The sequence below is a fragment of the Alligator sinensis genome, unplaced genomic scaffold, assembly GCF_000455745.1.
Source record: "Alligator sinensis unplaced genomic scaffold, ASM45574v1 scaffold550_1, whole genome shotgun sequence".
Taxonomy (NCBI): Eukaryota; Metazoa; Chordata; order Crocodylia; family Alligatoridae; genus Alligator; species Alligator sinensis.
This window is the reverse complement of record NW_005841980.1, coordinates 2,825,055-2,849,581: the sequence shown is the minus strand read 5'-3', so window position 1 is coordinate 2,849,581 and position 24,527 is coordinate 2,825,055. Positions and strand designations below refer to the sequence as shown.

At 55.7% G+C, this 24,527-nt stretch overlaps 1 protein-coding gene across 1 annotated transcript in view; it reads left to right on the top strand.

Annotated features, from left to right (window-relative positions):
• Positions 1–20,639, top strand: part of SLC6A7 (solute carrier family 6 member 7) — a 21,503-nt gene extending 864 nt beyond the window's left edge. Inside the window, exons 2-14 of the mRNA XM_006021159.2 lie at positions 6,332–6,515; positions 8,251–8,382; positions 9,478–9,712; positions 11,105–11,243; positions 11,715–11,849; positions 13,073–13,176; positions 13,732–13,856; positions 15,783–15,895; positions 15,987–16,118; positions 16,781–16,880; positions 17,128–17,228; positions 17,526–17,693; positions 20,118–20,639. Of these exons, the coding sequence (XP_006021221.1) occupies positions 6,332–6,515; positions 8,251–8,382; positions 9,478–9,712; positions 11,105–11,243; positions 11,715–11,849; positions 13,073–13,176; positions 13,732–13,856; positions 15,783–15,895; positions 15,987–16,118; positions 16,781–16,880; positions 17,128–17,228; positions 17,526–17,693; positions 20,118–20,324 (1,875 nt within the window). The 3' untranslated portion in view covers positions 20,325–20,639. The remainder of the gene's footprint in view (positions 1–6,331; positions 6,516–8,250; positions 8,383–9,477; positions 9,713–11,104; positions 11,244–11,714; positions 11,850–13,072; positions 13,177–13,731; positions 13,857–15,782; positions 15,896–15,986; positions 16,119–16,780; positions 16,881–17,127; positions 17,229–17,525; positions 17,694–20,117) is intronic.
• Positions 20,640–24,527: the final 3,888 nt, after the last annotated feature.

Below are 24,527 nucleotides of genomic sequence, written 5' to 3'. Positions count from 1 at the left end.
TTTGCTTATCTTCTCACCTGCCTGCCACCTCTCTGTCTGCGGGGAATCCCTCCCCAGCTCCCCATCCATCCCGGCCGGGCTCTTTGTACAGCTCAGACTTGTGGCACACACAGAGAACACTGCTAGTCCCTTTAACGAGTCAGTTTAAAAGCAGCAAGGTGGACCTCACCCCATCACGTCTCTGCTAATTTTGCAGCCTTTCTGGACCATCCTACCGGCCCTTGCATTAGAGACCTTCCAGGCCTCCAGCTATCCTCCCTTTCCTCCAAAGACTGTGGGATTTTCAGAGGGGCCCATGGAGGCTGCCAGCCAGCGGGCAATGGGTCCTGAGCTCAGACAGGCCTTTTCGGAGCCCCCCCACCGCTAGGCTGGGAACGTGATTTTAAGCTTCTGCTTCCAGGCTTTTATTCCTCAGGCTCTGCCTGTCCTCCAGGCTCTCTCTACCCTGGCCTGCTCTCTGCTACAAACCCAGCTCGGTGCTTTGGATGCTCCTTCTGCCAGGCAGGTAAATCCGGAGCAGTCTCTAACACATCTCTGGTTTAACTGAGCATTTGGAGGGATGAGATGAAGCACAGAGGTGTTTCAGCTGTCATGAGAAACATGCGGGACATGGCTTGGAACAACAGGACTGGTTGGCAGGGCCCAAGTGGGCGGCTGTCTTCCATGCCCAGCTCTGGTTTCCCTCTGCACGCAGCTCTCCCCTCTTCCCCTCCTCCCACCAACTATTTTTTTGCAAGCAATTTGGGGACTTATTAAAAGCCTGCCATCAACAAGTCCTCCCTCTTCTTCCAAAGCCTTTGCATGAGCCCTTGGACCAGATGCTGCCTCCTTCCCCCAGAGCATTGCTTCCCGGCTCACCTAGAAGGCTTGCGGGTTGCTCACTGATGAGGGTAAAGCTTCACTGATTTTCTGCCATCAAAAATGACACCTGGGTCACCTGAAGATGATAGCCCTCCTCCGCAAAATGAAAGACACACACTACCACCTTTGGTTTCCAAATCCCCTCCTCCCTCCACCCTCCATCCTCTGTGCTGTAATCATTTGGACTGCAGCAGCTCGGATCTTTATGTTAAGTGCACTGTATTCAGGGCCGGTGCGTGCAGCCACGAAGTGCATTGCGGGCTGGGAGCTGTTGCAAAGTTCCCTAAGTATATGGAGCTTCCTGGTGCCACCCTCCAGTGGCTTTATACAGCCCTACGTGGCTTTGGGGGCGCTCTGAGCCATAGAGTACTCGGTCCTGGTCATGTACTACAGGGTCCTACTCCTCATTTCCAGTCACTGGTGCTGCAGGCTGTAGCTGAGCCAGCTTCCAGCTGCTCACATCTGTGTGCAGAGCCAAACAGAACGGCCCCTGCCAGGTGTCTGGGTCCAATGCAAAGGTCTCCACCCAATGCACCTTTTTCATAACGCTGCTCAGCGTGAGGCTTTCCTGTGCTTCCTCTCACGTGGCTCTCTTTCATCTCACCCTCCTTCCTACCAATGACTTCTTCAGATGATTTTGCAGCTGCAGGATCCATTCAAAGCCATCCCTTGCTCTTCCAAAGTCTTCAAAAAATCCTCAACAGCTGTTTGAGATCCCTCCTGGCATTGACTCGGGGACTTGCTTAGCTCCTGAAATGCCAAATGCAAACACAAGCAGAAGTCTCCAAAGTTATTTCCTCCAACTGTTGATGCCATGTTGCTCCAAAATGTTTTAAGCATAGCCTGCCTTCCTCCCCCTGGCAAAACTCTGCCTGGGCTCATTGTAGCAGGAGCTCAGGACTGAGCCCTTATAATTTTCCATGTGTTCAGATCATCTAGAGCCGTTGAGTTGGTATCTTTAGGGTCTGACATCAACTTTCCTCCAAGAAGCCCAGTACAACTGATGGAAGATTTTGTTCAGCATTGGCTTCCCTGTCTTCATGTCTCTCAAAGCTCACCACCTCTTTCCTCTGATTTTGCTCCAGTTTCCATCTGTGAGTTGGGAAGTTGAGATCTGTTCCCCAGACGTGTTTTGGGGAGGTGGAAAGTCTGGTTTCAACCGACAACAAGATGTGCCTTGTGCAAGATGGATTTTACTCCTGCTTTTCCCTCAGTGTGTTTCCAGAAAAGTGCATGGTGGTTTTTAGCTAGAGACTGGCCCAAGTTATCAAATTCACAGCCAGAGCTGGGGCTTCCTTGTCTGCCCTTTCGATGAGGAGAGGAACGGGTTGTATCCCACAGTGGTCAGACACAAGAGGGGGCTGGGGTTGGTGTTTGCTGTCTCTAACTCTGGAGCCTCTTTTCCTTCAAACATTCGCTCAGGGACATGGCACTGCCATGTGGCTTGTACTTCACTAAATCCTTGTCCGTGCAAACCCAAATGCGGCGTACCACGTTCCTGGGCTTCAGCGCTAGTGTGAGCGTAGATGGCATGAGGCATGAGGAGTGGAGCTCTCTGCACAGCCCTCCGCACAAAGCAGAAGCAAGTGTGAAGTCTACAGGTCCCAGCTTTCAATGGGCACCTGCTCATTTGGGCTGGCCCTGACCTAGCCCCATCATTCCCCAGTGTGCTGTTGGTCACAGAAACTAGGTCCAGTGGCCATTTAGCTTTGACTTGACTTTGGCCAAACTTCAAGAAAGGGACCCAACACAAGGCTGGCCAGACAACTATCAGCTTCTGTTGCACCTGGGCAGGATCCAGCTGGGATGCAGTTTCACAGTGTTATGGGGGCATCCTTAGGTCCATTGGCCAGCCCTGACCCAAAGGCAGGCTGGCTTATACACCAGTGCTGGCTCTGCTATCTCTGTCCTCGGCTTAGTCATAGTTGTTTCTTATTGCTTTCTGCTGAAGTCTTTTATCATGTGCACTTACTTGAGGGGCTATCTAATCTCCCACTCCCTGGTGTCTTGGACCCTGCAATAGTGCATTCATCTTTGTTTCGGTCTCCCTTCCCTTCCTCGGAGTCTGTAGCTGCTCTTTGGTTTCCAGCAACACTTGGTTTGTGGATTTAGGGAGAGTCTGCCAGACATTGCAATGGGGTACGGTCATCTTTGAATGCAACCGTTCTGTAAGGGACCCACAGCAGGGAAAAGTCACCGCACTGGTTTAAAACTTAAATCACTTGTTGGAGCAAGTGACTGCTAACCTGAGGCAACCCCCCTGCTTAGATGTCAGGATCCACCATTCCCTGAAGGACCTCTTGCCTTCCCTTCTCCTGGGAAAAAGGGAAAGTGAGGGCTGTTTTGGAAGAGGCTATCTTTGTGAAGGGTGCTTTCATCCTCGTTCTCAATGCTCACAGCAGGAGCTGACAGTTTTTCTGCGAGACGCCGGGTCTTCACACAGCTCTCTCTGGAGAGTCTAAAGAAATATTATTTTTCAGCCGTCGCCGAAGAAACATCCAGTTAGGAAGTCAAGGAAAAAAACCAAACGTAGCCGGAGCACGAGGCTGCAGTCAGCTAAAGAGCCTGCATTGTTCTATTGTTAATGCCAAGTCTGACCCTGGGCGCCCGGCTTCTTGAGCAACTAAATGTTAAAATTAAATTTTGACTCAAAACAATGAACCGATTCACCTGTAAATGCCCCGGGATTTCATTCAGCGCCCCCAGGTTGCTACCAGAGGGGACACTCTTGGATTCTTGATGGGCGACAAAAAGGTTCAGGCCAACATTGCCCTTCAAGATCCACCGTGGACCACCACCGCCCCTCCATGATCTGGCCGCGCATTTGCAGTAGGGCGCTGTGTGAACCCAGTGTCTCTCTCTGAGCCCAGCCCAGAGAGGAGGACTCTGTTATAGGTTTTACCTCTCCAGGTTTGGCTATTTCAATTAACAGCACAGCTCCAGCTGTTAAATCTGGAGGTCCTCAGAGCGGTCCTTGCCACACTGGCCGAATGGGAGGCACGTCACCAACGTGCTGCTGAGTTTTTAGTGGGGGACTTGAGTCTGCGAAGTGCTGTTGCAAAGTCAGTCATGTTGGAAGAGGCTGGACTGAGCTTAGATCTTGTCCCATGCCCTTTCCTTCTCTCGTGGTGCTCAAGCGCTTATTATTAATGTGCAGTTGGTGGTTGGATACGTGGAAGTAATGAGGTCATTGTCCCAAACACTGATTAAAAATCAGCCCAGCAGACTGATCCCTTGCCTCGTTAGTTGTCTTTACACTGCTGAACGTGTCCTCTGGACAGCAAAGATGTGGCCAGTGGTTTGCTTGCCACTGGCCCTTCCAGTTTGCCCCTCGTGGACAAAGGTTGTTTAGCGATCGGATCTGCTTTGAAGGACGTTAAGGAATAATTTGTTCGTGCAACTGGAAACACAAGCACTTCTCTAGGTCGGTGGGTATTGGGCTGATCATTCTGCGTGGCAGCGTCTCAGGGAAGTGCCCAGATTGGAAGGCTAAATTAAACAGCTTCAGATGGGTTTTCACCAGAGCAATGTTTCAGTCACTCCCTGGTGTATTATCTGAACGCATGATTTCCTCGGCCTGAATTTCTAGCATTTTTCAAGCAGCCCTCATATCCTCAGAGGCATCCAGGAGGGAGGATTGTTAATGGCAACTTCAAAAGTCAGCGCTTGGCTTTTATTCTGTCTCGCATTTTCAAGTTGGAGTCCATTGTGCGGCTCTTTGAGGCATCCTATCTATACTGCCGCACGCCGCTTCTTTTTTGTTTGGCTTATATTCTGTCTAGGTTTTCTAGGAGGAACTTTGTGCCTATGGGGTTGCTAAGTGCATGGACCTACGGGGCACCGTATACTTACGTGTGCCATTGCGTGTTGTGCGTGTGTTTGCAAATATATCCGTGCCATGTGTATGTGCATCCATGTGTATGTGCATATATGCATGCAGGGCATGTTTGAACACACCTGTGGCTGCACCCATGGATGACCATGCAGAAATGCAGGTGTGTGGCCAGAGAGGTGGTGGACTCTCCAACCTTGGAGGTTTTTAAGCCTTAGCTAGGATGATCTAATTGGGGCTGGTCCTGCTTGGAGCCGATGTGACCGCCGGAGGTCCCTTCCCACCCTCATTTTCTATGACGTGCTGGTTCTAGGATTTGCACATCACAAGCGGCCGTGCATTTCACGATCGGCTTGGCTACCTCACACATACTTTTGCCATCTGAATAACTCCTTGTCTCCATGGCAACAAAGCAGCAGGAACTTCACCGCTGCAACGCAGCCCGCTGCGCTGGAGGAAAGGGCAGGACAGCAGCCACGGAGCCAGGGCGAGTGGTGGAGGCAGAGGGTGCGGGGACGGCAGGGCAGGCTCCCCAGCATGATGCCGTGGCATGTAGGAGAGCTGGCGTCGAGATCCAGGCCAGGGGCACAGGCAGGGATGATCTTTGCAGCCAGCTTCAGGGCCAAACGGGAATCCTCTGGCCCCGTCCAGAGACCTTGTGCACCCTGAGCATTTCCCAGGGGCATGCCTCTTTGCTCCGGCGTTCCCCAAAAGCACCCGGGACAGCTTGTATGTGAAGACCCCCAGGAGCAAAGACGCCTTGCTGGGGCACGCTGTCGTAGGGTTGGTCTCGCCTGTTTGCCCGCGAGGCTGCGTCATTCGCTCACGCAACTCCCGTGGCCAGCTGCAATCGTCCACCTGATGTCTCCAGCTGAGTCGGATGAAGGAGATCTGGGCCTACAGGGAGGGAGGGCATGCGTCCCGGCATGTTTCCACAGGTCAGGGGCTGTGCCGTGGGGGGCTTGTCCAGATCACCCTGTGCTCATGGCTTGCTGGGGGAGGGAAGGGTTAATCCCCTGCCAGTCTGCAGCTGCATGCACTTGCCTGAAGACGGGACAGATTCCCAGAGCTTTGCAGGGACCTTGCATGGTTGGAGCATCTGGGGAAATCATTTCAACCCCCAGGAGTGGCCAAGGGGCAGTAACCTGGAGCCCTTCCCTCTGGCTCTGTGGGGACGTCCCACACGACGATCCTCCAGATGTGGCTCTTAGTCTCTCCTCCCAGCTTCTCTGGCTTTCTTTATGCAAGGTCCTTACATGCTAGTCTCTTCTGGCTTTAATAGCTGAGCCTGTGAACTTTCTGGTGGGGAAAGCAGGCTGGAGAGTGCTTATGACGGGGGGTCTGGGCTTCCAGAGAGGAGCGGGGCCACACGGCTTTGTGGCCCCGTGACGCCACCCTGTAGAGGCATCGGGTCACCGAGGTTGGACTGTCCCCGGCAGCCGGCAGCGTCTCTGCCTGGACAGCCTGGATCCTCACCCACTTTTCCTACCTCCTTCTCTTCCCCACCTCCACACCAAACCTGTTGCCACTCTTCCCTGTCCCCATCCTCCTCCCACCCCCTCGCTCCTGCATTCACTTCCTCCCTCTCCTTCCTCCCTTGTCTCCCTTTGGTCCTTCTTCTCTCTCCCTTCATCTCAGCCCATAACGCCAGACCTGTTGCTGAGCCCCAGCGAGCAAGGCGATGGCGACCTGGACTCCGAGTACCCCGCAGACCGAGGGAACTGGACCGGGAAGCTGGATTTCCTGCTCTCCTGCATCGGATACTGTGTGGGCTTGGGGAACGTCTGGAGGTTCCCGTACAGGGCTTACACCAACGGCGGAGGTACAGGGTTAGGGTTTGCACCCGTGGGCTCCCTGCCACTGCTCCCATCCTCTGATGAGCTGGCCCCATGGGCTGCATGTGGGAATAAAGCCCCTTTCTCCCCTCCCTGCTGTTGCGCCTCCAACCAGTCACCGTGGCCAAATCTTTTATTAAGGACATTATAGAATAATACTGCCGGCGGGCGCAGATGCCTCTGTGGGAGGAAGTCGCCTCGTCTGTCTAGTCCCACTCAGACTGGCTGGGAAGAGAAAATGTGGAGGCTTAAGAGACAAGGATGGTTGGGAACCGGGGCGTAGCACCCCCAAACCCATGCTTCCTGCAGCCTGACATTCAGCCTAGCGTGGAGGTAGACTCAGGAAGTCTGTGGGGAAACCTCTGGTTTTCCAGTGATGTTCATGATGGAAGGACCACGATGCAGGCAGGGCACTGGGAAGTGCTGGGGGTTTGTCTCAGGACGGTTCGGGGGAGGGTTGGTGCCCGTAGTGTGAAGGTCCAGGCTCCTCTGGTGATGTCCTGGAAGGATGGACAATGCATGGGTGGGGATCCCAGCTCTGTGCTGGACTGTGTCACCCCGAGGCTATTCCAGGGATTGAAAAGGGACCACGAACCGGGCTCTAGTGGACTCCCCTGGTCTTCTGCAGCCCCTGATCATACCCCACCTGGGGTCTCATCTCCCCCATATTGTGGGCACTGGCAATCCACTTCCTATGGGCATTCAGGCCACTTATAAAGACATTCATTTCCACGGCGGTTGTGCCATTGATACAGTCCGTTCCCAGGCAGTCCCTGATGAGCAGGCTTCACCGACGTGCATGCTGGGGAAGCGTTAAGCATTACACGGGCTTCACAACTGAGTAATGAACTGGCACTGGTGCAGAACACCGGTTGCCAGCTCAGCTCTTGAATACACAACCAGAAATTCATGCTTTCGGCTGGTCGCACAAGTCATCCGCCCTTGAAACAGAGACGCTGTCACGTGAGGGCACCGTGCAACCTCCTGTTTCTTCAAGATGGGTTATTTGCAAACAGCCTGCAGGCGGGCAGACCGAGGATGATTTCCAGTCGTTTGCTGATAATTTAGAATTGTAAACGAACTGGAGAAGTTCCCAATCTGTCTGCAGAGAAGTCAAGGTCGGGGGGTGGAAAAACCTGCATGGAAATATGTAAATAATAAACCTTCCTGGCCGCATTAGTTGCCCATCAGGATCTCACAGGCTGACGAGGGTCCGAGCTGGGCCTGGATACTCCCACCAAGCTCAGGCAGCGATTTTCATGCTTCCTGGCTTGATAAAGGACTGAAGGGTTGTGGGAGGCGGCCTCTTTTCAGAAGAAAGGTGCAATTCAGTTCAGTGGGTGTTCACTATAAAGCTCGTGGGATTTTCAGTGTAGGGATACGAGCTCTGGGGTCCTGAGCACATTGTAGCAGGAGATCAGCGGCATCCTCCAGAGATCTCCCCAGCTGGAGCTGGATGCAAAATCCTTGACCTAGGACCAGATGTGTAGAGTTGATGGACCTGCATTTCATCGCAGAGGGGGCTGTGCTGCGGTGGTAGGGGGTGCTTCCCACATCTACAGCCCCAAGACCATACCTACTCCTTCCAAGGGAAGGTGTTTGGGTTGCGCCCTCCCAGGCTTTGGCTAAAGGCATGTGGAGGTGCCTGGATGCGACGTGCCTTTCTGATCCCTGCCCCGGAGCTCCATGCCGACCCTCCCTGCCCTTTCTTGTCTCCTGCAGGGGCTTTCCTGGTTCCTTACTTCATCATGTTGGCAATATGCGGGATCCCCATCTTCTTCATGGAGCTCTCCCTCGGCCAGTTCTCCAGCCTGGGGCCCCTTGCTGTCTGGAAGATAAGCCCGCTGTTTAAAGGTGTGTGACCCTCTTCGACAGTGAGATTCAATAGCATCTCCATTCAGGCCCGTATTGGGATCAACAGTCGAAATAGTGGGAGATGATTGGAGTTTTTAAGCTGACCAGCCGGGATCCAGCCACAAGGCCTGGACCCTCTCTTGAAGCAGCGAGAGTCAGCATCATCTCCCTGAAACCGTATTCAAACCATTAAGAAAAATCACATCTAAGAATTAAAAAGCAATGCAATTATCAAATGCAAATCAGACTGACAAGCTGGTCTCCATATTAGGCTGGAACTAAATCAACAAATTAGTAAGATCAGCCAACAAATATATAACGATTACCAATTCTAATAAGGCTTCCAAGGAGTTGGCTTCGGGCCCAGCTCAAGAGTTTCACCCCAATTAAAAGACACTAAAATGTGTGAGATGAGTCACTGGCCACTGCTGTGTACGTGACGTCCAAAACCGTCCCTAAAAGAACAGGCTGGGGCGTGTCTGGAGCAGTGCCCGTAGGTGTAGGCATCAGCCAGGAGAAGCCAAAAAGGCACAAAGCCTATTAGATATCCAGGTTGTAGCCATAATGGTCTAGAGGCAAAAAGAAATCAGAACTCATGGTCCAGATGATATCTTTTATTAGACCAACTCCATTTTTGCAAAAAAATTCTTTAATTGCAAACTTTTGGGCACAAACACCCTTCTTCGGGCATAGGAGAAAAGCTTGTCAAAGTTCTCCTGGGTAGAAATGCAAGTTCATATTTCATAGGGTGTTTGTGCCCGAAAGCTTGCAATTAAAGACAGCTTTGTTGCAAACATCTAGTTGGTCTAAGGAAAGTCTCTTAGAAGACTTTGGCCTTGTACGTTCTTAGGCAACATCCCCCACTTACGATGTTGGATCTCCTTTATTCAGTCTGCTTTATTCAGTGTCTCAGCTTGCATAGTGTCTCACGATCCCCTGGGCATGGCAGGGGGCTAGGGCTGATTTCAGACCCGCTCCCCACCGCTGGCTAGGCTTGGGAGGCGCTGCAGTAGATCAGCAGCGCCCAAAGAGAGATACCAGGCTGTCGTGTCTCTGCGGTTGCACTGAGCTGTATTTGCATCTCGCCTCCCTTAGGTATCGGGATGGGCACGATCCTCATTGTCTCTCTGGTGGCCATTTACTATAACATGATCATTGCTTATGTTCTCTTCTACCTCTTCGCGTCCCTGACAAACAACCTGCCCTGGCAGCACTGTGGCAACTGGTGGAACACCGACCTTTGCCTGGACCACCATGTCATCAAGGCGGGGAACGCGGCTCTCCCCCTCAACATCACAAACACGGTCAGCCCTAGCGAGGAGTACTGGAGGTAAGGACGGTAGCAGAGCTGACAGCCCAGAAGGACGGGGGTTGGAGAGTCCTGGAGGTGGGTTGCTCTTTGACTGCCTGGGGAGGTGTGAGGTTCCTCTTGCACACCACTGCGGGCTGTGTCTCTGCACTGATGGAGCGGTTGCATGTGCAAAATCCCAGCTTCGCACCCTGTCTCGCTCTCCGCATTCAATAAGAGCGTGGCAGTCACGGATGCAGGTGTGCTCTGCCCTGTCGCTCAAGCAGCAGAGGCGCCCAGGGGCTCTGGCTCAGCATCTGCATGGATGTAGCTCTGGTTTAATGCATGCAGGCTAGTTTCCTCCGAATCACAGTCAGCAATAAAGCACTAAAGACCAGGCTGTTTTTCCAGCTGTTTTAGCAGGTGGCTGCCTTGCAAGGGAAACTCTTGTGGGGACTAAGGTTTTGCCGCCTGTTACATAAACCAGGTGGTGGTGGTTTTTGGGTTGTCATCAACAGCCGTCCCACTGTGTATATCGGAGTCAATCATTTTCTCACTCTTCCTGTGTTTGCGGCTAAGTCGGGAATTCGAGCAGTTGCTGGATCAGGGTGCCCGCCCAGCACTGCCAGGTACCGGCGAGCTGGCGGGGGATGCGGGTCCATTCACATGGGTGGCCACGTTCGAAAAAATTCATAGGATGATAGGAAAGTAGGGGACCTCATGAGGCCATGTAGTCCAGGCCCTTGCTTAAGGTAGGACCGTTCCTGACTTAAACCATCCCAGCCAAGCGTCTGTCCAACCTACTCTTGCAAACTTCCAAAGACAGAGATTTCATAGTATCTCTAGGCAGCCCGCTTCATGCCCAGGCAGAAAGCCCTCCTCGTCTCCAATCTAAATTTTCCCTGATGAAGCTTAAGACCATTGCTCCTAGTCCTGTCCCCTATGGTCATGGAGGAAAACCCATCTCCATCCTCTCTGTAGTCACCCTTCAGGTCCTTGAAGATTGGTTTCATGCCACAATATATGCCCGGTCTAACAGGGGGGTAGCCCAGGAGTGAGGCTCTGTCTAGAGATTGAGATGTTTGGGGGTCTCTGGGCCTGTTCGAGTCCCTCGTTTTGGGCTGATTTCACATGGGCTAGATGGAGCGGGACCTATAACTTCTCCAAAACAGGTCCTTGATATCATTCACGTTAATTGATGTAGGAGCAGAGCCTTCCCCGTAGGCCTCCCAAATGTAGGGCTTCGCTTAGACCCTTGTCCCGCATAGGACAGCCCTTGCCAAGAGATTTTTTAGTATCCTTCACCTCGGCAGGGTCAAGGGTAGATTTAGATGTTGAAGTCAGGATGAGACCTCGGAAAGGAGAGCTCATCTCTGCTATGCTGCTGGGGTGGGGAGCACGGCCTGTTTATTGATGGTTCTCCTTTTGCCCTAGCCGCTATGTTCTTCATATCCAAGGGAGCTCTGGGATCGGGGATCCTGGGAGAATCCGCTGGAATCTGTGCCTGTGCCTCCTCCTTTCTTGGGTCATTGTATATCTCTGCATCCTGAAGGGAGTCAAGTCCTCCGGCAAGGTAAGCAGAGCAGCAGCAGTCCTCTTTCTCAGCCGCCCCATCCTTGGCTTTGCAGGAATGGACTTGGGGAAGTAAAGGAATCTATTTCTGTGATCCACCCACGGGCGAGCCTGTGTGTAGGCTGGAAGCAGTCGATTAACTAGCCGACCTGCTAAATCCAGTGGCTGCAAATGGACACGGTTTGGAGAAGGGGTAGTTTGCCAATCTAGCGTCTCCCTCCCAGAACTCAGGGGCACTGCTTCCCCCGCCTGGATTTCGTGGCACTGCCCATCGAGTGGCGTTAGCTGCTCTCTAGCTCTACCACGATGACCCAGGCAACACAGCCATGCCAGGCTCGTGGGACCACGTAGCAGGGAGATGCACGACGACACAGATGTCTCGCTCGCCTACGACTGTGCTGTTTGAGCTCCTGTTCGGGGCGAGCTGCTCCCGCCGCGAGCTCACCCGGAGGCGTGTGCGCTCTTCTTGCAGGTCGTGTACTTCACCGCCACGTTTCCGTACCTCATCCTGCTCATGCTGCTCGTCCGCGGCGTGACCCTGGACGGGGCCTGGAAAGGGATCAAGTTTTATCTCACGCCCCAGTTTGACCACCTGCTGTCTTCCAAGGTGAGCAGGCCTTTCCCGTGTATATAAAAGCGCTGAGCCCTACTTTACTGAGTATGGTGTGACGCAAACAGCTTGCAACAGCTCCAAGTCTCTTCCCTGACCTCAAAGCCCTCCATCCCTGGGCTTTTCCCACGACCATGAGCATGTGCCCATCAAGCCACATGGAAACTTCCTTTGCCCTCTGTCTCTGCCTCTTGTCTTCTTCCTCGCTCACACGTGTGCACAGGACCCAGCCAAAGCCCCTCCTCACCCCAGACATTTGAATTCCCGAGCAGTTTTTCACTGACTTTCGGGTTGGGAGGAGACACACGCTTATCCGCCTCTAACAACTCCCTTAAATGAAGGACGGGGGTCAACGGCGTCACGATAGAAGGAGGGAATGGGTTTTAGTGACAAGGGCCAGGGTGGGATTTGCTTTATCGGCTGCATCTCCACGCAGGTCTGGGCAGCAGGGTACTGAAAATGCATGGATAGAAACCTTGAATGCCGCAGCAGGTCAAGCTGGTTATAGCTGGCTCCAATTAACACTCCTGTCAGCTGCCTGCTTGTCAGAAGGAGGTGTAAAATCATTTCCTTTTGAAAGAAGGAAAAAAAAAACAACCCACGCACACACACAGAGGAAAAAAAACCCCTCAAAAAACCCCAAACTGCAAACAATTTCTAGCCAGTCAGGATCTCAATGCTGCCGCAAAGGGACGGTGGCTTTTGGGAGGTCCAGGCAGGTCTGCACTTTGCCAGATACTGAAGCCTGAATGAATAAAAGGGGCTAAATTCAGGTCCTTCCCATCACCAGCTGCTCCAGAGGAAGAGCTCCTGGGCAGATGTGAAACAGGCCCTGCCTTTACGGTGATGGCCTGTTGGTAGAGCAGCCCGAGGGAGGCAATCACTAATCAGCTGCATTGAGGTTGAATGGTCTCCTCTTTTTGGGAGCTCTCAGGTCCAAGAAGCACTTTCATTGCAAAGAACTGAAGTCCAAACACCTTGCTCCGAGAGAGGACGGTCAGGGCTGGAGACCAAGGCCGCATATTGTGGGCAGCCGGGAGCGGGGTGTCAGTGGGAAGCAAATCCCCGGGAGAGCAGAGCTGTGTGAGTTGGTTTAGTGGGGGCAGAGGTGATGAGCGGAGATGTGCACGTGCCAGAGGAGTCACGGGTGAACCACGTCCTGTCCTGGCCTCATAACGGCCTTGAGGCGCTCTGCTTCTCTCTGGTTTTCCCCCCTGCAGGTGTGGATAGAAGCCGCTTTGCAGATCTTCTACTCCCTCGGGGTGGGCTTTGGGGGGCTGCTTACCTTTGCCTCCTACAACACCTTCCACCAGAATATTTACAGGTGGGTTTCCAGGCCAGGGTGGGGGCGGAAACCAAGCATGGGGAAGCCCTATCCAGAAGGGAAGCCACATAGGATGGAGCATCAAGTGACAGGGATGGGGCCTCCTGGGTGGGTCTGAGTCAGGGAGATACAGGGAGGATGGGAGTTCGAGTCAAGCTGGAGGGCAGCAGTGCCCGAGACCCACAGGCCACTGTAAAGAGAGAGACCTGTGTCCTCTGACATGCAAGAGGGGCCTTCCCCTTGCACAGCCCATCGGTTGAGTGCCTCTTCCATCCCTCCGGTCTCCTTCTGCAGCGCGTGGAGGAGCAGGAAGCCTGCTCAGCCAGTACACAGGTTGTTTCACAGCCTCACCAAGCCGATGGCCCAAGCTGGGTGTTCTCCCAGATCCACCCGTCATCCAAGGAGAGGACCCCTGCGCAAGGTGGATCAGCACCAGCAGCCTGTCCTCTGGGTCCCAGGCCCCATTAGCTGCGGCCTTTCTCTCGTGTTGCTGGGACTTGCGCGGTCTCAGCGTGACGGGGACGTGCTCACTTTGTCTGCTTTCCTCTCCTGCAGGGACACGTTCATCGTCACCCTGGGCAATGCCATCACCAGCATCTTGGCAGGGTTTGCCATCTTCTCCGTTCTGGGCTACATGTCACAGGAACTCGGCGTTCCCGTGGACCAAGTAGCAAAAGCAGGTCAGACCGAAACATAGTCCTGCCTTTCTTCTCTTCTTGTCAGGGGGTGCAGGGGTGCGGGTGTATACACGAGTGTGCAGGTGCACATATGTGTGTTTGCATGTTGGGGAGCACAGTCAGGTGAAACATGTTAACAAGGATCCTGGGTGTTATAAAGGGCTTCTCTGGAGGACTGTGGAGCATTAGACGAAGGGTGAGGCCACAGTCTTCCTGTCGAATGGAGACCGGGGAGGCACAGCAGAATAGAGGGATGTGTCAAGGTCACACTGCAGCTCATGATGGATCCTAGCCTCTGACCTCTCTATCCCCAGCTGAGGATTTAGGGATCTACTGGCCACCTCAGCAGCTAGGACAGACAGGCACTTGCCTGGGCAAGGAGGAAAAAGGGTGTCTCCATGCCTCCCGCATGGTTGCAGTCACCGGGAACATGGGGCAGTGGACCGCCAGCCGCGGCCTCGCTCAGCATTTCCAGCTGACTCTTCCTCTGCCACGTCTCTGTCTGTCCCCCCCCCAGGGGCATCGCTTTTGCTTGCAGCCTTCTGGCTCTTCTCCGCAGGGCGGCTTCGCCGCATCCCTGCCGGGAGTCCTAGCAGCAGCCCAAATGCCAGCCTGCGGGGTCCGGATTAATGGATTCAGAGGAAAGGTCAGAAGGGACTGCTGTGCTCATCTGGTCTGACCCCCTTCCTCCGTGCAACCCAGGCCACCCTGGGCTCCGTCCTGTTGCAATGCGGGTGCCTATTTTAGAGCAGAAGCCAACCATTGCAACCCTAGGTCTGTGGCTGTGATGCTTAAATGCCCTCTGGTTTATAAGTATGCCCCTTTTCCCTAGTCTGAACAGATCTGGCTCCAGCCTCTGGCCATCACAGATACACGAAAGATCTGGATGGATCTTTCTCTGATGGACCTATTATTAAAGCCCTGCACCTCACATAGGTCCTGGCAAATTGTGACCAAGCCAGATCTTCACTTTCTCTTCCATACGTTATGTAGACAGAGCTCCCGGTCTCTCACATGGCTTCCACCCTTTGATATTGTTCTCAGACCTCTTCTCCTCATCCTCTCCAGTGTATAAGCATCCTCCTGGCACTGTGGATGCCAGAAGTGGATGCATTACTTCAGGGCTAAACACACAGAAGTCATAGGACTTCCCCATCCCATTCAAGATCCCATTGCACTGAGTTCTTGGGTTAAGTAGATTGTCTACCATGAACCTCAAACCTAGGAGAGAGCCCCATCCTTTCTGTACAGCCCTCAGTCTTCACTCCTGGACATCGGACATTGCATCTGGCCATAATGCCTACCTGAATCTGGTTGCAAAGCGATCCAGGCTGCTCTGTGTCAGCCTTCATCACTTCCCCTTCCTCCAATCCGTGTCTCATCTGCAAACTTCATTTGCAGGGATGAACGTGTTCCCCTGTGTTACTGAGACCACTGTTAGCAAGCAGAGCGCTGAGAAGGACCCCACTAAAAATGCATCTGCTCAATAAGGACCCCCCTGTAGAGCTGCTTGGTGGTATGTAGGAGCTAGTAGCCAGCACTGATGCCACTACATGAGCCCTGTGTTGGTTATGCATGGCTTGATCGAAATGTCGTGCTATACCTGTCAGCAATCCCATTTGTAATCTCATCCTAAAGACCATGCTGCAAGGGGATCTATTTTCCATACGACTGGGGCAAAAAGGAGGCTAGGATGTGAGAACAGCCAGAGGCAGCTCAGGGCCTGGACTCTGCTCTCTGATGAGACACGTGTGGTTTATGGGGCCAGGCGAGCCAGGCGTGGAAGCAAGTACCTCTGTAGTTGTGGCTGAAGGTAGGGGGAGAAAAGGGCAGCTGCCCAGACCTGCCTTCCAGCTGCACCAACGAAGAGAACGGTGCCCCTGGCAGGAAGGACCCCATTCACTGTGCCATCCTCTACCTGTCCCCTAGGTCCCGGCTTGGCATTCGTGGTGTACCCCCAGGCCATGACCATGCTTCCTCTCTCTCCATTCTGGTCTTTCCTTTTCTTCTTCATGCTGCTGACCCTGGGCCTGGACAGCCAGGTAAGGACGCAGGCTGCTGGGCAGAGACGTGACCCGTGCCCCGGCATGTGACCCACATCACTCAGAGCCCTCTCCCCTCCCTTGTATGCAGTTTGCCTTCATGGAAACCATCGTTACTGCCGTGACGGATGAGTTTCCTTATTACCTGCGGCCCAAGAAGGCCTTCTTCTCGGCCGTCATCTGCATCGTCCTGTTCTTGATGGGGCTCATTCTCACAACAGAGGTAAGCAGAGCCCACTGCGCCTGGGGTTTCCAGGTGCTCCCATCATGGAGGAGCTGCAAGGAGGAAGTTGGCCAGATATGCAATCACCTGTGGTGGGGACTGAGTCACAGAGATCTGGACAGAAGTTCAATAAACTGATTTAACTTAAATCAGTTAAGTCTGATACTACATCTATCCAGGTTAAACTGGTTTCAGCCATTTTGAAAGTGGTTTATGTGCACTGAACTGTTGTCGTGTGACAGATCTGGACCAGTTTCTGATCACTTATGCCAGTTTATGTGGAACTTCTGTCCCTAGCCAGAGAAGGGAGGGTACTGGGAAAGATGAGCAGAGCTCCCCGTGAGAGCTGGCAGCAGGCTGGGAGAAGCCTGTCTCGGACAGAGCTGGGTCATTCTCAGCAGAGGATTTATCCAGGCCTCAACCCCGGTTTCTTTTATTAAATACCATTATGGAGATTGTATATGGTTGAGATCTGAGCTGGGTTTGGCCAGCAGACCAGCACAACCAGATGGGAGACCTGGACATTAGCTCTCTTTGAATCTCTGAGAAGGGGCATGGGAGGCTTCGGGGTGGAAAGTGAGGGGGTTTGAAGCAGGGGTCCTTGCTCTGGGGATATAGCACCCCTCTGGGAAGGCTGGTGCCTTGTCCTTCTCTCCCTCCAGGGTGGGATGTACTGGCTGGTGCTGCTGGATGACTACAGTGCCGGGTTTGGACTCATGGTGGTGGTGATCACGACCTGCCTGGTGGTGACCCGCATCTACGGTGAGGAGACGGGCATTGCGACGCAGCCGGGGTGGAGGACAAAGCGTGAGGGGCAGCAGAGATGGGGCTGCGGGAGCAGGGTGCAGGAACAAGGGGGCTCCGGGGCGGGGTGATCAGCCCCTTAGTGCAAGGCTTGTGCCGTAGCATGGCCGAGCAGTGAGGCCCATGCCCATGCCCGTGCCCGGGGAGGCTATTGGCAGCAGGCGTGCGGGCTCACCCCTGATGCTTCCCCCCTCTGCCTCTCCAGGAATGAAGCGGTTCTGCCGGGATATCCACATGATGCTGGGGTTCAAACCTGGGCGCTACTTCCAAGCCTGCTGGATGTTCCTGTCCCCAGTGATGATGATGGTAACCGGGGTGGCCCTGTGGGTGTTGTTCAAGCTGCTCCATGGGATAAGGGTCAATGCCTTTTGGGCCAGATCCCTTTCCAAGACTCCCCTCTCTTTTACTTTGCACCTTGGTATCGGTGTCTTGGCCGTGGACCTCCACTCGGCACTGTCTGACCAGGTCCACGTCACCCCTTGCAATCCCAGGCGAGGAAGCCCTGGGGTGGGGGGTCCCAGCAGGGTCTGGGTGGGAGCCTGAAGCCCTCGGCAGGGTTTGCACGGACTCATCTGTTGGACTCCCCTCTGCCCTGTGCTGCAGGCCCTGCTAGTCTACAACATCATCAAGTACCAGCCCTCGGAGTATGGCAGTTACCGCTTCCCCTACTGGGCCGAGGTCCTGGGCATCCTCATGGGGCTCTTCTCCTGCCTGATGATCCCCGCGGGGATGGTGTTGGCGGTGCTCCGAGAAGAGGGGACGCTGTGGGAGGTGAGTGACAGGCAGGGGCCAGCATCTGTGTGCGCCCCGGGGTGGGGGTAGGGGTCACTTCTCACGCCGGGGCTCCCTGCGTCTCCCCCAACCTGTTCCATGCCACAGCTTGTTTTGCAGCAAGTCCCACTCCTGCGTACAAGACAAGCCCTTCCCAGTCATTTAGGGCCCTTTCAGCCATATCTCAGCAGGGTTTTGCTGGCAGGACCCTCTAGGCTCTCCCAGTGACTGAGAACAGAGCATTGCTAATAGCCAAGAGGTTAGACAAAGGATTGGTCTGGGATGGTTTGCACAGGCCTGATCCTGCCTTGGGCAGGGGTTGCACCAGATGTGACCTCTGGAGGTCACCTCCAGCCCCAATTCTCCGTGAATCACTGCCGGGTGGACCAGCCAGGCCCAGCCTGCCCTTGCTCTGGCTTTGCACTGCGGCCTGTCTCCTAGGGGATGTCTTCCACCCCCATGGTTTTTCCTTGACATGGCAGAGGTGCACCTTGCAGACTGACTGAAACAGGGAGTGGTGAGGTCACGCCGTGCAGCAGACTCCCGTGTGTTTTTACCGTGGCGTGTGGCACCCTCTAGTGGGGTCTGTTTGCACAGACCGGGGGCCGTCGTCATCCTTATTTCAGATGTGGAGCCAGGTTAATAATAATCCACAGAGCAAGCAGCCTCTGCCTGGGGGCTCTGCCTTGCCCTGCAGTGACACGCTGCTGCACGGGCGCTGCTAGTGTGTGTGGCACAGGTGTGTTTGCACTGCTGTAAGGAAGTGCCTGGTGGACACTCAGCAGGTCTGGGATAGGAGCCTGTGCAACCCACCCACAGGAAATCAGTGCTGGGCAAAGTCTGGCTGGCATGTGCCAGAGCCAGCCACGCAGAGCTTGTTCTGAGCCCCGGTTCCCACCCCGAGCCGCAGGGCGACAAACAACAAAAGGGGAGCGCTGGAAGTAATGGATCTGTTTAGATGCCCCAAATGGTCTGCAGTGTGTGCTGGCTGCACACACAACCCCTACGGCTGGGACAGACATTGCATAAAACTGTTTTGCCCAAACCAGTTCAGTCTGATACTACATTCAACCAGGTTTATCTTAAAACCAGTTTCAGCCATTTTGAAACTGGTTTATGCGCACTGAACTTCTGTTGTGTTACAGGTTCAAACCAGTTTCTGATCACTTAAACCAGTTTGTGTGTCATGTCTGCCCCTAGATTCCCGAATTTGTGACCCCTGGTCAGCCCTTAGCCCCAGGCAGGCACTGAGGCTTTCCTTGAAGAGCTGCAGAGCCCTGCTGCCCTGAGGCTAAGCCACGGAGACGGCTAGAGGAAGGGTTATGGGGGTGCCCACGGGTCCTCATTCCCTGGCAGAGCGAACACATGCAGCAGAGAGGGCTCAGGTGCCCTCTGGATCTAAATGTCTCCCCTGCTTTGGCAGAGGGTGGCAGTGACTCTAGCGCCCTGTGCTAGGTTAAGTTAAGGAACCGCCAGGAAAGTCCATCTCAGCCCGAACGTATTGCACAGCAAAGCAGCTCTCCGCATGAGTCCTGCCTAAGCACAGAGCCCCCCACCCCACGCAGACCCAGAGCAGCCAAAACGCTGCCTGCAGCTGCAGGGCTTTTATACTGAGACAGGGCTTTCTCCCTGCCCCTTCACTCTTGATGGAAGGGTGGCGTAGCCAATCCCTGCCCTCTGTGCCACAGCAGTCTCCTCCCCCTTTCTTCAAGCAGCTGTTTCTGCTGGAGACTTGGAGCGAGGGCTTTTCATTAGCTACGGGAGCAGTTCACCTGGCTGCACCGGGCTCTTGCTGCGGGTGGGGGTGAGGAAGTGAAGGGAGGGCACGTGTATATTATGCATGGAAGAGCTTACCCCACGAAAGGGCAGAACAGCATGCCTGGGACTGTTAGCCTGCGAGGAGCCCCTGCAGGGAAGGACTCCATGTCCTACAGCTTTCCCCCCTCCAGGCTGGGGCTGGGATCCAGCTCTCCTTCCTCCCCAACCTGCTTTTCCAGACCTGGCACCATAAGCCCCTGGACTTGACAAGTGGTTTGCCTGCCCTGGGTGCATTGCCCGGAGACCCGCTGTGCTCATCGCACAGATGCAAACATAAGGTTGGAAAGCTGCAGTGCTGCAGGGAAGGCCTTCCCCCAGCTCCCCTCCAGCCTTGCGCCCCACTGGGCTGTCCTCAGGGTCCCGATCCGCCAAGGATCTCATTGGGTCAGTGGGCATCAGGCCCTTAGGGGGACCTGAGGCTGTGCCTGGGGCATGGCTAGGAACAGGGACGTTCCCCTCTCTGGTGATGGGCCCTGGGCCCTGTTGCATTGCTTTTGTCGGGAAATCTCCTGCTGCTCCACCCAGGGCACAGATAAACCCACCACCCTTACCATCAGGGTGCCCACTCCTGCCACCCTGCCCTTCCTCTCCTGCTTGCACCCGCAGAGAGTCCAGCAGGCCAGCCGGCCGACCATGGACTGGGGCCCGTCCCTGGAGGAGGACAGGACCGGGATGTACGTGGCCACCTTGGCGGGCAGCCAGTCCCCCAAGCCCTTGATGGTGCACATGAGGAAGTACGGGGGCATCACCAGCTACGAGAACACGGCCATCGAGGTGGACAAGGAGATAGAGGAGGAGGAGTCCATGATGTGAGGAGGCCGCGAGCCCTGCGGGGAAAGGAGAACGGGGCAAGGGGGTCCTCTCCCCATGAACTTGCACAGTTGCACTTGGGCTTGCGGGCCTGTCCAGGCGTGGTTGGGAGCAGCCCCGGGACACCCCGGCCTCTCCAGAGACGTCTGCGGAGACTCCCAGTGTCGTCGAGGTTCTCGTTCAGTGTGGCAAGCTGTGTCATGACTCCGTGTGTTCGTGTGCCAGTGTCCGGTCCCCACCCCTCCCTTCCCTTTGCACAGACAGCGCTGGGTGCAAGGGAGCGGAGAACAAGGCCCCTCGGGAGGTTTCCCCTTTTTGCTGCCCCTCATCTAACTCTGATGCCCAACAGACATTCTGCAGAAAGGCCTTCTTCCCTAAGGCTCAACAAGAAACTCTTGCTTTCAAAAGGTGCCACTTGTGCCCTCTCTCCTGGGAGCTCGAGCCCTGCTTTGAGGTGAATCCAGAACCTCAGGGGAAGGGGGTTTAGGAGCCCTCCCTACTGACTGGGGCTGGAGATGGGGCAGAGCCTCTGGCTTTTGGCTCTCTCTCCCCCCCAGGACAGGCCATGGAGAGGGGTCTCTGCACGACCACCCTTTTCACACATGCTAAGAACAGAGTCCTGGCAGGTGGGGGCCCGTTAGCCCCTGTCCAGGTGCCAGTGGTCTCCGTTTGTTGGCTGATGCACGCTGGGCCATCATGGTCCTGCAGCCCCTGGGGTGCGGGTCAGGGGGAGGAGGAAGGGGCTGTCCCGCCCATGATGAATGAGGAGAGGATGGGGGTGTGAAAGGGGGGATTTCAATCTGAATGGCCCCTTAGGGAGATGGGCGCAGAGGCAGGGCCCTCTCCAGTTAGGGCCAGGAAGCCACCCCGTCTCCTCCCCAGCGGAGCCCGCTCCCCGCGGGCACAGACGCAGGGCCAGCGAACGAGGGAGCAGCCTCTCCAGGCTCGCGCAGCCTTGGCGTGGAGTCAGTGCATCCCTGGCCTGGACACTTGCTGCCCCCGCGTGCCCCCTCCACCCACTGTCTGTGTTCCCGGGAGTGGGTGGCCGCGCCGGGTGCTTCCCCGTGCCTCAGCCCGCCGGGGCTGGCAGCATCTCCGTGTGCGGCGCCCGTGTCAGACGCTCATCTCCTGCCGGCTCCTGTGTCTGGAGGGGGCAGGTGCCCTCTTTGAAGGCGCTGCCCCAACCGTGCCCCCCGGCATCCGGCAGGGCCGTGGTCCCCACGTGTGTTTGCTGGTGTGCGTGTCCCCTCGGCTCCGCGGTAAACACCAGTGATGCATCCGTTTGTGCCTGCTGTGCTCCCAGCACACTCCCCCTCTTCCTCTCTCTGTCCTTTGCACTATTAAAGCACCTAGTGCAATTGTGTCTAGCTGCCACCACGTGGGAAAGGATTGTTATTTCCTCAGGGGACTCTGCAGCGCCTTTCAGATCCCTTCATTAAGAGCTCAGACTTTTCCCCCTATGCTGGACTCAAACAAATACGAACACCAGCCCTGGCAGGTTCAGGCTCTATCCCTGCAGTCCTAGAAGCCATCTGGGCCTGGTGGCTTCCTTGGGTAACCAGGGGCCGTGGCAGAGAGGTCACCGGTCCATGATCATTTGCTCTGCTTTTTCCTCCAGGTTTTCAGGCACCAGAAGCAGAAGCCTCTGCTGCTCCCAGACAGGCAGTGGTTCAGAGCACGTTTGTCCCGGGCAGGCTAAATGCACAGCAGGCAACCCCTACCAATTCAGGGGAAGGCAGGTCTCCAGAGAGACCTTTCCCTGGGAGGGACTGGGCAATGGCTGTGGGTTGGGGACACAAAGGACACGGCTCCCTTCCTGACTTGGCCCAGTGCCGCCTTTGCACTCCTCTCACCACAGCTCCCTGGCTTGGAGGATGGGGGGCACTGACTTCTACCCCCAGCTCTGCCCAAACAGGACCCATGCCCTTCTGCACATCCCAGCAGCCCAACCCCTTCCTTGATGCCTGCTCAAGCCCCCAGGTGCACTCACGGGTGGGCAAGGAGAGACGCCGAGGGCAAAATCCAGGTCTGCTCGCTGGGGCATCCTGGTATCCCAGGCTACCTGAGTGCCGGCAGAGGCGGCAGTCGTGCCAGAGGTGCCCAGATGTGCTGACTCCAGCAGGCGGGCACGTGGCTGCATTAGCAGCTGGGGCCGGGGAGAGACATAGCTATTTCCCATCACTTTTTGCCCTAATGGAAACGGCACATTTAATGATTTCCCCTCTGCAATACGGCATCTCTCACTGAGCTCAGGGCTGGGCGGGTCTCGCCCTCCTGCCTGGTATCTCGCTGGTGCCCCATCCCACCTTCAAGGGACGACAAACCGAGGATGCGTGGGAGATGTGCTTCCCCATGAGCCCTGATGGCTCGGGGCCTGGACAGAGTGCGAGGGGCTTAGAAGAGCAATAGGCGGTGAAGGGACAGATGACCCTTGCGCCAAGGACCCTGGCTGAGATGGGCACAGTGCTTGATGTGCTCTGGGGTAAAGCGCTTCGGGTGACATCTCTCCCCCCAACCTGCACTTTTCTCTCTCTCATCTCTTCCCCTCCCAGCTCCTAAGGGAAATCCCGCTATTGCAGCCAACAGACCCACAACAAGCTCCGTAGCCCCGGGCTGCGGGCAAGCCCTTGCTGAAGACAACTCTTCAGCCTTGAGGAATGGCTGAATGGCCCGTGTCTGTCCTGGCATGGGAGGATGTGCCATAGCCTGGCGTGATACGGGCAGCAGTGCGGGAGGCGCTGGGGCTGGCCCTGCTGTGTCGCTGGTGGGGCCAGGCTTGGAAATGCTGTGAGGAAGGGACGCCAGGAGCCATCTAGGCCTCTGCAGCCTCCCATATTGGTGCGGGGAGTGGTGCAGAGCCATGCCTCTCCTTTCCGCTGACTCCGCGCCTCTCCAGGTCCAGCCTGGGTTGGCTGCTGGGATGCGGGTCCCCGGGGCCACGGAGTTAAGCAGGGGATATTCCTGCCCCGGCCACGGGGATCGTCTTCCCGACTATTTGATGCCCATTGCTCGGCTGGAACGGAGGAAGGATGCGGACGCTCGGTCTACCAGAAACCCCTCTCCTCTGGCCTCTGGCCCCGCTCCTGCCCCGTGGTGGGGCAGAACGAGCTGTGCCCAGGGCCCAGGGGTTAATCATTAGAGGCCTGTCATAAAGGTGGCGTTGGTGGAAAGTTCAGTTGAGGGTGGGGGCTGAGCCGGGTGCAATAAAGATTTATGGCCGGGGGGAACAACTTGCTCTAACCTTGACACTGTTTACCCACAAGGAGGCGTCAGCACCGAGTTTTATGGTGCCCGCCGCCAGCCATTGGGCGAGCGCGGGGAACCTGGGAGCGGATTGGCTCAGGGAGAAGGGAGCCACCAGCGGATTGGCTTCAGAAGAGAGACCTATGCAACGGAAGGTGCTCATTGGCTCGAGCGAGGGCAGCTAGGGCAGGGTGAATTGAATTGCTGGCTTGCTAATCTTGGGCTGGGAGGTGCAGCGTGTCGGGACGATGGGCTGCCCCCGTGGCCCTGTCCCCTCTCTCCCAGACCCTTCTGCCTTGCCCCCAATGGGTCACCTCGACGTTGGGTCCGTCCCCAGCCTGCCTCACGATCCAGGGGGTTCAGAGAGGGGGTTCGGGTGAAGCTGAATCCCCCCGGTTGTAGGAGGATCCGGCAGGGGGGACCTGCTCTAGATTGGGGCTGGCATGGGCGAATCGCCCACACACCGGCAAAGGGCTGGTTGTGTGGCAACTTCCTGCTGCCGGCGCGGTTGGATTCCCATGGGAATGAGGCAGCGATGCCCCGGCTTGAGCAAACATTGCTGCCGCAGGAGGAAAAGGCCATAAAACGTTTACTGAGAGCTGGGCTCACACGACCGTTCACCGCACGCCACTGCCGCACCGGGGAGGGAGGAAAGCAAACACCCCCGTGCACACAGCATCTCCCCATTTATGGCTGACACATGAGGATGCACAAGGCATCCACACAGAGAGCCTAGGGGAGCTGGGCACCCCTTTCAGGCCCTGAGGGTCCAGATGGCTTAGACGCCTTTGCAACCCTGACACCTGTGAAAGGCAGCTGAGCTGCAGCAATAGCAAAGCCCCCTCTCCCTCCTCCCCGAACAAGCCAGCTCTTGGGTGTCCTTAGCTGGAAAGCTGGCTAGGTTTGGTGTGGTCCCCATGGAGAAAGCAGCCGCTGAGGAGTTTGCAGGGGGGTCTCCAGGAG